The following is a 10,900-nucleotide window of genomic DNA, read 5'->3' on the forward strand; positions in this document are numbered from 1 at the left end:
CGTACGTAAGTAAGTAGTAAGTACGCGGTGCGTGCGGCAAGGAAGCTGGAAGGCGGGGAGGGGCAGGCAGCTACGGCTCTAGCTAGGTAGGTAGGGGCAGCGAGTCAGTCGTGTTTTCCCTTGTGCACGGACCTTGGTACTGTTTTTAAGCTGGTTGCTAGGAGAAACGGATGGGAGAAGAAGGGGGCAGAGGGGGGGGGGCGTAGAGCTCAGTCAGAGATTGTCAGAGATGAGCTTTGCACGGTGGACGGAGGAGGATGGCGCGGTTCACGCCCTTCATTCATTCACCGAATCGATGGAGATGCGTTCCGCGTGCTGACTGCTGTGAAACGAGAGGCGGGAGCAAGGTGCGTATAAGCGGTGCTGTCAACGCCTGAGCGCTGGCCCCCTTGGACCTTGGTGGACGAGAGATGGTTGAGCTTGTTGCGAACAGCCGACGGCGCGCGCGAGAAGAAGACGTAGGCAATATTAAGTTACCCGGCGGCCGCAGGTGACACTGCTGACAGTGGTTCGTGCGGGAGGCTGGTAGAGGAGGCTAAGGCGAGGTTCGAGGGGAGATCGACCGGCCGGGGGCGGGTGGCGCGGACGCCCGCCCAGGCGCGCAGCCGCGCGCTCTGCCCGCCCGCCCCGCGCCCGCGCGTGGGTGGGAGGAGAGAGGCGGGCGGTCAGACCTTGGCGGTCAGTGATGGCTTGGCTTGCTTTCCCCCTCTGGATGTTTCCAAAAGAAAAAATCGACGCCGCGGTCTCTGACGCCCGCCCTAGATTCGAGAGAACGAAGCGCGCGATTCGCCGTGCGACGTGCCAAGCTCTCGCTCTCTTCACTCTTGTCTGTGTATCGTCTTCTCCTCTACTTGTCACTCACGATGGACCGACGCGGCGGCGGGCGCTCGGGACGACAGCGGCGCGCAGCCGTGCAGCCAGTTTTTCTGAAAGCGATCGCGCGGCCGTGCCGTGGCACAGGTCGAGTGGAGCGGGCCGCACGCGTGTCCTCGCGGGCGGCCCTTGATGGAGAGTCGAGCACGCCGAAACGAGGCGTGCTCGTGCTGCAAGTGTCGCCGCCGCCGCAAGGCGGATGGGGCCCACCGCCCAGCCAACAATGGCGAGGGCGGGGGAAGGGTGAGTCCGAGCCGCCCGCGCGCTGGTGCGTACAGAGGCGGTGGGAAGCCACCACGTTCCCTTCAAATTTTCCGCCACAGAGCTCTGGAGCGCGCTCTGCACGAGCTCCTGGGACGCGGTTTCGTCTTTCGATCCCAGACGTCGTCGCACGTCGGCGCCCCAGTGAGGTCCGCCGTCATAGGTGTAGCACTCTACTAGACACACTGCCTCCAAGTTGAGCGGTGGAAAATTGTGACGAAGCCACGCACCGAAGCGCCGGCGTCCCTTTGGCAATCTGCCACCGACAGCAACACGCCTTTGATCACCGGCTGCTTGCGCTCCGCATACTCTCCAGAAGCTGTTGGTTGTGTGGCTGAGTGCTTGGCGAGAAAAAAGTGTACAGGCCAAGCTCCTCTCTGCGTGCTGCCGGCTCGGGAAGAGCAGATTTTGCAAGATATCTCAACGAGATCCGACATCTGCGCGGTCATTTTTGGAGTGATCTTACCGCGTCATGACGGAGTCTTGATACCTCTCGGAGCACCTCTAACGGTTCTCGCTCCCTATCGAGATCTTCTTGCCGGACGGCTCTTCCTAATTTGCAGGGCGCGCTGAGCTCTGTGTCAAGCTCGAAGGGCAACGGAAACGAGTGCATCGCTTCGATAGACCGACTGTGCTTGTTACCAAGACCGATCTCACGTACACAGTTACACTCCAGACGTCCTGTACTCTCCCATCCGACAACCGGCAAGACGCTGTCGTGAGCCAGCCGCTCTTGCGGCAGCCGTCAGCAGAGACCGAGCGCATCGGGCGAGTGATTATCGAGATGGCGAGCCGGCCGTGGGCCCGGACGACGGCGCTGGAGCGACAGATTTTGGCTGAGGCTCCGAGGAGGCGAGAGCGAGCTCTAGAGGTGAATCACGTGTTTTGGCTCTATAGTCCAGCTGGGGATATAATCCTGGGCTCAGTTGGCTGGCTGTTGCGGGCATTAAGAAAACAGGATAGCGCGGCACGCCGCCGTTTCTAAGCCTTTCCACCCACCCCACCCGGTCTCGGGCACCGCACCCGTGCTGCCACAAAGCACAATGTGCTGCCACAAAGCACCACTAGCGATTTCGCGCGGAGGGCGTAGTGAAGCGCTGGGGCGCTCACTGTGTGTTATTCGGGTGGGGATCCATCAGTGGTCAGCGGCTTTAGTCACAGATCCAAGCTCAGACGTCACACCAACACCACAAACACGCTCACTTCGCCGCTGCTGTAGATGGGCCTCCGGGGGCCCATGCTACGTCGAAGCACAGACCCGATCTCGGCACTCACGGGCTGCCACGCGCCCGCGCGCGGCGCGGGCCGCACTGCCCATGCCCCCGGGTCACCGACCCCGCCTCTCGGCCCTCTCGGCCCTCAGGAGCGTGCGGGAGACCGGCGAGGGGCGCGCCGCGTGCCGCCTGCAGAGCCGCCAGAGGCATTGTCGCCTCCGCTGGCGGGGTTCCCGCGCGCCCGCCCGCGCCCGCGCCCGCCCACGCCGCGCCCGCGGGCTCCGGATGCGCCGCCCTCCTTCTCCTTCTTCTCGATGGCAGTCCACGCGTGCTTGTCGACGGGTCGGCGGCGTGGTCGAGGGGAAGGTCGCCGTCGGCCGCAACTCTGCCGCCGTCGCTCCGCCGGCTCTGATCGAGTATCGGGCGTTGAGGGCAGCGGCGCAAAGCGGGTCTGGCGCATCCATCGCCACGAGCCTCGCGGCCGCGGTCGTGGCACACCTGGTGGCGGCTCTCGAGGCCGTCTCTACGGCGCTCGACGCCGTGTGAGGTCGCCGGCGGCCGCAACTCCGTGTCTCCGCCGCCGTCGCTCCGCCGGCTCTGACCGAGTATCGGGCGTTGAGAGCGGCGGCGCAAAGCGGGTCTGGCGCATCCATCGCCACGAGCCTCGCGGCCGCGGTCGTGGCACACCTGGTGGCGGCTCTCGGGACCGTCTCTACGGCGCTCGACACCGTGTGAGGTCGCCGGCGGCCGCACCTTTGCCGCCGTCGCTCCGCCGGCTCTAACCGAGTATCGGGCGTTGAGGGCGGCGGCGCAAAGCGGGTCTGGTGCGCCACGACCACCACCCTTGCCACCGCCCTTGCCGCCGCCCTTGCCACCCTTTGCCGCCTTGCCTCCGCCGCGGGCGGCGGTGGGAGCGGCCTGCTGGGCTAGCATGTTGTCCGTGGCTGTGGACGGGCACGTGGGGAACGTCAATTCATGTTCTAACGGCCTCCGGGATTCAAACAAAAAATAGCCGGGGCCCTCTCGCAACCCCTCCGACCCCCCGGGACCCGTGGGCGTCGAAGAGGCGCTCTCGGGGGGCCGTTCTGAGTTCATGCTACCACGAAGCACACTGTGCTGCGTCGAAGCACCGGGCCCGAGTCCGCACCCACCCCACGCCGTGGTTTCTTAGCTTCGGCCGGCACCCCAGGTCAGCCGGGATCTAGGAATTTTTAGGTAAAATGACAATAAGGAAGCGCTGGACCGATGCGCCAGTCAGCAGTCTTGGGATGACAGGAAGACGCACACACCTCCATCCACACCGCCCAGAACACCGCAGACTTGGGCAAAATGACAAGTGCGCGCGCCGCAAGGCGAAGAGAAAATTTGAGCGGGGCTCCTGTTCACACTCGTGTGTGGGCCCTTTAGTGTGACGCCCAGCGAGGGGCGTGCCTCTCCATGATCGAATGCGCGAGTGCGCATTCACACACTCCAACTCGTCCGAGATATTACGTCACGTAAAAGCAACTCGATTCTTAATGGATCGCTGCGAAGACCGCAACAGACTGTACGTTTACGTATACGAAAAGAGGAGAGTCTCATCTCTCAACGTCAACCCAAAATGAAACGGCGCGACCCGCCCCGCGGTCGCGCCCGCCGCCCGCGCGCCACACGGAAAGAGCGTGGCTAGCCACACTTAGACCCGTTAACACTCGATTGACTTTCGAAGAGTGACACCGACTCACGACCGACCGGCAGCGGCACGGGCACCGCCCCGTGGTAAACGAAACGTACAAATAGAGACGATCCCTGCCTCCTCACGGCGCGCGAAGGCAGCCGCCCCGCGCAAGCCCGCATCGCGCGGGCGGACAGAGGTGCGGCGGCGGCGCGTAAAGACGCCCGCGCCCAAGAGGTGGGCTGCGCAGCGCATACAACAACACGGACGCATGTAGACTAGACGTCCGAATGCATCAGCTCCTCGCTGCCGTCACCCTTTTTCCCCGACCATGACATCACCTGTCGCGGCGAGGGTGGGTCGCGGCGTCATCGGCAGCAGCGGCTCGAAGGCGAATAGCAGCGGCGGCAGCGAGTGCGGGCTGTATTGGGTGGGCGCCGCCGCGCCTTTGCGCCGCAATAGAAGAGGTACACCGCATAGATTACGCCCGCGTAGAAGCACGCCATCGCCGACGCGTCGGCCCCCTCCTGCGTCCGGGGGCGCCGGCCGAGGCTGAGGCGAGGGCGCCACGCAGCGATCTTCGCAGTGGCCTGCGAACGGGTGCAACGGCCGCGCGCAGAGAGAACGGTTCGCGCGGCGCCTTTGAGACGCCGAGGAACCAGTGGTTGCCCGACTTGAGCGTGTAGCCCATGAAGAACTGCGCGGGCGAGGCGGAGGGCACTGAGAGACGCGCGCAGACCGCAGGCCACCTCCCCGCCGCTGCCGCGCTGCGCACAGCGGCGTGCGCAGGGAATTGAAACTGGGAGGCGCACGCACCAGACCGAGCACTCCAAAGACGGAGAGGCCGGTGCAGAAGTACGCGCAGCACTCCTCGAGAGCGCCTGGCATGTCGGCGAGAGGACACAGGCAGCACGGCACACGGCGCAGCCACAGATATCGCTGATCTGTGCCACACACAACAAAAAATCCGATTGAGGTTTTCCTCTCGCAGCCCGTCTGTTTTCCTTTCCTTTTTTCTCTTCAGCACCCTCTCTTTTCCTCTCTATTTTCCCGGGAAAACTCCGTGGAAATCGTCAAATTTTGGCCCCCCGGGCCCCCGGGGGCCCTCCTGTGCCCTGAGCCGAGTCTGAGGCTGGTTTGGTAGGGTGCCCACAGGACCCAAAAAAAGAGCGGGCGCCACTGCGCTAGCACGGCCGGAGGCCCCTCCCCGAAAGGCAAGTTTTAGCCACATGAAATCCGAGACCCCTCCCCACCGCCCCGACCCCCCCACCCCCTTGCTCCCCTCCCCCCTCGAAGAGCGACAGCGTGCGTGGCACTCGCGCTTCGCCGATGTCGCACGGGACGCATCCTGGTAGCCTCGAGCGGTGGTAGATGCACACCGAGTTAGGGCCCACGCCGATGCAGCGCGTGGCGAGGGTGATGGCGCCCTTGGGGTGGTTGAGGTAGCCCTGCGCCTCGTGGAGCCACGCGGTGGCATAGCTATTTTTTTGTCCTTGGGCATCGTGGGGTGAGTCGAAGGGCGCGGCCAAAGCTCCCCCCCGGGCTGTTAGCGCGTCCGCGCCGCCTCCTGCTGTGCCGCTCCCTGCCCACACGCGCCCCTCCCGCACCCGCCTCCGGCCGAGCGCTCGTGGGCCTACGGAGACGGCGCCTGCTTTGCCCGCCTCTCCCCGACGCCGCTGCGGCCGCCCGCACCCAGGGGTAGCGATGCCGGTCGCCCCGAAGAACAAGGTGAAGAAGACGCGCAAGCTGCGCGGTGATGTCTCGCACGGTTACGGCCGCATCGGTGCGCCGCCGCTTCCGCCGCCGTCGCAGCCGCTGCCCCCTCGCTTTCTTGCCTCTTGCGCGGGTTGCAGAGGTGCGCCGCGGTACTGACGCGCGGCACGCCTATTTGCGCAGGCAAGCACCGGAAGCACCCGGGCGGCCGCGGTAACGCCGGTGGCCAGCACCACCACCGGATCATGTTCGACAAATAGTGAGTGCCGCTCCCGCGCCCGCTCTTCGACGCGCGCGGCCGTGAGAGGGGGGGTCTCTTCGGGCGGCGCGCCCCTGCCGCCGGGCGCGCTTGACGCGTGCGGGGACACGCGGACGGGCGGCTGTGTGGAGGGGAGGCAGGAAGAAAGAGCCGCTGGCAGCGCCGCCGTGCCGCCCGCAGTGTACACCCCCCCCCCCCCCCCTTCCCGACCCCCCCGCCGTTGGCCGTTGACCGGTTGCCTCGCCGCGGGCAGCCACCCGGGCTATTTTGGCAAGGTTGGCATGGGGTACTTTCACAAGACGCAGCAGAAGTTTTTTTGCCCCACCATCAACCTGGACAAGCTCTGGACGCTGGTGTGCAGTCCCCCCCCCCCCCCCCCAACCCAACACACACCACCACCCTCCCCCGCTCTGTCGACGTCCGGCTCCCACCTCCTCGTGCCCCCCCCCACCCCCCCACCCCCCCACCCCCCCACCCCCGCGCGCGCGCCGCCCAAGTGAGCCGCGCCGCGCCGCCGCCGCGCCGTTGTCACCTCCCCGCCTCCCCCTCCCCCTCTCAGGTCCCCGAGGAGACGCGGACCAAGTACGCCAGCGGGCCGAAGGCTGCGGTCATCGACTGCGTGAGCAAGGGCGTGTACAAGGTGCTGGGCAAGGGCGAGCTGCCGAAGCAGCCTGTGGTCGTCAAGGCGAAGTTCTTCTCCAAGCTGGCGGAGAAGAAGATCAAGGCGGTCGGCGGCGCGTGCTTGCTGGTCGCCTAAGCCGGCTCTAGATTAGCCACACATCGCTGTCTCGGGAGTGCCGTTGTTTTCGTACTAACATCACGTGTATTCAAAAATGGCTTACTCGATCACTTGTGAGTTGTGTCCCGTTGAGCGTTCGTGTCGATTAGGCTTTAGGGGTCCACACAGTGTGGCACACACACATCTGGGGGGGGGGACCCGCGACCCCCCCATCTTTGTTTACCGAATGCGTCTCTGGATTAGAGTGCGTCTAGTAGGTGCCCTCGAGCAATTCGGTATGCTCGAGCATCCTAAGATGCGCGAGTCCATATTAGTTGCTCCGCGCATCCCGAATTGCTCGCGCGGCATCTCCGAGATTATTGGCGTTGCTGCTTGCTGTCTCAAAAGACGCGCCGTGCATACTGTGACAGCGCGTGTCTCAGAAGACGCGCGCATATTTTGATTAATTTTGAACACAGCGCGTGTCTCAACAACTCTCAACGAGTACACGCACGTTACAAAAGAAAAAAGGTCGCGCGGTGTGCCGAGCGCAGCGGACGATAGACGCAAAAAAAATAAATATTCTTAGCTTCGCCCTTGCCTCCGACGCTAGAGACAGAACCCAGAGATACATAAGTCAAAGGGACTGCCCCCCTTCCCCACCTGCCCTGCTTACACAGGATAGCATGCCCCGAGAACGGCGGCATTTGGCGGGGGGAACCAGGGAAGGAGGTTCGGGTTAGTCTTTCTTTTTGTCCTCTCGGGGGAATGTTCTCTCGGCGCCCATGGCCTTCTGAGGTTTCGTACTAATGACGTCCTTCTTGGCACTTCGGGCGTCGGTGTGTGCGTATCTGTGGTGTCTAATTCCCCCGGTATGCTATAGGTTTCGAACGGCGACCTCTCACTCGCAGCGATTCCTTGCTGGCACCGCAGTGTCGAAACGTAAGGCTCTTAGAACACTTAGCACGCCCTTACTTATGCGGGTTCCGCGCCGAAGCGGTGTATCTTCATTCATACTTCATACGAAGATACACGGGTTCCAGGTCAAAGCGGTGTATCTTCATACGAAGATACACGGGTTCCAGTCGAAGAGATCTCTTGAAGAGTGGTGTATCTTCACGGACCGCGTAAACTTCGAAGATACACCGGTGGAAAGGTATAATGGTGTATCTCGTTGAAACGTATAGTCAAGCGTATCTTTGGCTATCACTCGAACTTTGGACAGCGATTTGGCCCAAAGAGGGGGGCGTGCCGAAGTGGGTTGTTGCACGAGTATATGGGACACGATGTCTCAAATATGAGAGGTTTTGACTCCTACCGGCTCCTGACGCTATCCCTGGCAGCTCTAATGACCAGGATCAGTAGTGTTGTGATAGAGGGTGCCCATACTAGCGCAGGAGCTGCCACACTCGCCCGGACCGTCCCCTTCTGGGGCCGGTTCCGCAGCCCGCGAAAGCCGACAGCGGGCCGTGCCGCGGGACGCGGGTGCCTACTGCCGAGTGCCACAAACACTGCGCCGTCCCGCCATCACCTACAGGCTGTCTTGTGTGATGGTTGGGATGTCCAAACGCCACCATCTTGGCTCTTGCGACCTCAAACCCGCGAGCTGTATGGGTGGTCCTGACGTCGACAGACGCCCGAGGACCACGGTGAAGCTGAGCCGTAACGAGTCGACAAGTCTCGTCTGAGCCCGTGGCGGTCGCCGGCTGAGTCGCTGTGCACGGGCCGGTACCTCAGGCGTCACCTCCGCAGCCTCAGGTCTCACACGTTATCACCTCCGACGGGACGCCTTCGATGGCACGCTCGGCGGCGAGTTTGTGGCAGCTCCATCTCGAGTACGGCGTCGAGCCTACTCACTCCTGTTGGATCTGTGCACTCCCTGGGTCCCACTGAGTGCACAGAACGCGCGAGCGGCGCGTCCCGGCAGCCCGCGTTAGCTGCGGAGCTGCCACAAACTCGACACACGCTTTTTGACATTTTCGACGCTTTGTCTAGACTATAGTCGAGCGCGTCGGAGAGGTGTTTCGACACCGAGTGTTTGAACGTTTCTTCGCAGAAGAAACGTCGAGAGAAAAAATCTCTCGCCGGTGTTCACAGAGCTCTGTGAACACCGGCTACTCGGCCTTAGCCGCCGGTACGTCAACAGTGCGATAGCCAAGTATCGCACTGTTGGGTCCTGATGGTGTCCCATCACAAATTCGTGCTGTCGACAGATCATGTCCCTTGGTCGACTGCACCCGCCTTTGGACGGTTCTCCGACATGCTTAGATGAGTCTTTTTGTCTTTTTTTGGCTCGCCTGGCCTTCACCAGTGCGAACATATTCTTGCTCGTAGGAGCCGCTCGTCTTTCGTCCTAGCAAACGTGCGCCCGATCGCCCCATTAAGCACGTGCGAAGGGTATCCGAGCGCCGTAAACTCCCTGAGCTTGCTCGTCACGCTGAGTGCGAATCCCTCGTCATCGCTTGCCATCGCGACCACCTTGAGCAGGCATCCAACCACGATGCCCGCCTTCATTTTAGCGCATGTGAAGCTATCCCAACGATGGTAGCGCCACACTCGCGGTGCCGTCTCGCAGCCCTCATTAACGTTCTTGAGTCTCGTCCGGAAACTTCCGCTTGGGTCGAGCTCAAGAGTCGTTTCCAAAAAATGGGTGCTCTCGGCGGCTTCCAGCTTCAACGGGGCCCAGTAGCACTCCGAACGGCGGAAATCTTCCCGAGCCGCGGGCGCTCGGCGCCAAGTGCAGTGTCACGCTCGTGCTCGCGCGTGACAAACCGGGGAACCCTCTTTTCCTAGTCACTCGGTCCCCCAACGGAAGAGGCCTCGCTCCTATTGGAACACTCCAACATCAGATTTGCCTCGTGCGTCCCTTTTTGAGTCGGAAAGCTATTTTCTTTTGGGTCCTGTGGGCACCCTACGCGCGAGCTGGCGAGCTCATCTGCATCTCGGCAATGTCAATCAAATCTCAGAGGGAGCGCCGTGTGTATCTTGATGCGTGACACTGCACTACGACTACTAGCCCGGTCGAACACTGCCCAAACAAATAAATTCCCCCTTTGAGCTGAGAGGTTTTGGGATTTCGCTCCGAGCGACGGTCCAACGAGAATCGTCAAAATCAGGCAACAAGAGACCGGTAGCGCCAGCATGTCGGTGCGTCTTTCTCATGCTCGCGCGCCCGCCGCGCCCGAACTATGCACGGGCCCGGCTCGCCCGCTTGGGGATCCACCCGGCACATCCCCGCCCCCCACCTGCCGGCTTGCCTGCCGTCAGTTCACGCCGGATCGCCCTCAATTGTCAGCAACACAAATCCACCAGTTTTTGGGCTGCCTTCAGCCTCGCCTCACAGCCGACCTTCTGGTCGTACGCGGGTTCTTAAGGGTCGTACATGCCGGCCATGACGTCTGCCAACCGGCCGTTCGCAGGCGGTAGCTTCGCACGCCCCCGACAGCTTTCCGAGAATGACCCGCGCGAGAAGTGCGCGTCGGCGGCGCACTTTTCCTCCCAGGCTGTGACTGCTGCCCTGGCCACCCTGGCCTCCCTCGAGGGGTCGCCAGGACCCGCCGCGGCCCTGGCGCGGCCCACGGGCGGCTTGATGCTCATCGACGCCTTCACCCTCGTCGGCCTGGCCGGAAAATACGCCAGCCGCTCGGGTGCCGCCCGCCTCCTAGAGGCCGAACCACCAGTGCTGTGAGTATTGACGCCCTCCCTGCACCTCAGGCGCGTCCCTCGCCCTCGCCGCCGCCGCCGCCGAGCCCGCCGCCGCCCTCGCCGCCGCCGCCCTCGCCGCCGCCACCGTCGCCGCCACCGCCGAGCCCGCCGCCGCCGTCGCCCCCTCTGCCGGCGCCTTCTCCGCCCTCGCCACCCCCACTGTCGCCTTGCCCCCACCAAGCCAACCACCGCCGTCGCCGCCGCCGCCCAGTCCGCCTCCGCGTCACCGCTGCCTCCCTCGCCGCCGCCCCCAAGCCCGCCACGGCCGCTGCCGCCGAGCCCGCCGCCGCCATCGCAACCGCCTCCGAGCCCGCCGCCACCAAGACCTCCTGCTCCCACACCGACGCCCAAGGCCTAACACCACGGCACGGGAATGGCCATTGCGCGCCACTAAAGCGCGAGCCGTATCGCCTCTCATAACGCCAGGTGGGGATAGCAAGATTGCCCGACACCATAATACGGCGGATATTATACATTGAGCTTCTCGGGGACTTTACCTAGCG

The 10,900-nt window shown here is 63.5% G+C and overlaps 3 protein-coding genes across 3 annotated transcripts; 2 read left to right on the plus strand and 1 right to left on the minus strand.

The window, feature by feature from the left end:
* Window positions 1-3,949: 3,949 nt before the first annotated feature.
* Window positions 3,950-4,941, minus strand: EMIHUDRAFT_441848 (hypothetical protein). The gene is made up of 4 exons (XM_005785014.1): window positions 4,819-4,941; window positions 4,643-4,699; window positions 4,449-4,529; window positions 3,950-4,343 (listed from the first exon to the last, which is right to left on the minus strand). Exons 1-4 carry the CDS (start codon window positions 4,888-4,890, stop codon window positions 4,281-4,283), a joined length of 273 nt encoding a protein of 90 aa, XP_005785071.1. The 5' UTR covers window positions 4,891-4,941; the 3' UTR covers window positions 3,950-4,280.
* Window positions 4,942-5,697: 756 nt separating this feature from the next.
* On the plus strand, window positions 5,698-6,808 carry EMIHUDRAFT_456021 (hypothetical protein). The gene is made up of 4 exons (XM_005785015.1): window positions 5,698-5,785; window positions 5,899-5,974; window positions 6,228-6,327; window positions 6,534-6,808. The coding sequence occupies exons 1-4, from the start codon at window positions 5,707-5,709 to the stop codon at window positions 6,729-6,731; spliced, it is 453 nt and encodes a 150-aa protein (XP_005785072.1). The 5' UTR covers window positions 5,698-5,706; the 3' UTR covers window positions 6,732-6,808.
* A 3,266-nt stretch (window positions 6,809-10,074) lies between these two features.
* Window positions 10,075-10,817, plus strand: EMIHUDRAFT_230633 (hypothetical protein; the record flags this gene model as incomplete). The annotated part of the gene is made up of 2 exons (XM_005785016.1): window positions 10,075-10,339; window positions 10,750-10,817. The coding sequence occupies 2 exons, from the start codon at window positions 10,075-10,077 to the stop codon at window positions 10,815-10,817; spliced, it is 333 nt and encodes a 110-aa protein (XP_005785073.1).
* Window positions 10,818-10,900: the final 83 nt, after the last annotated feature.

Source organism: Emiliania huxleyi, assembly GCF_000372725.1.
Source record: "Emiliania huxleyi CCMP1516 chromosome Unknown EMIHUscaffold_165, whole genome shotgun sequence".
Classification (NCBI taxonomy): Eukaryota; Haptophyta; order Isochrysidales; family Noelaerhabdaceae; genus Emiliania; species Emiliania huxleyi.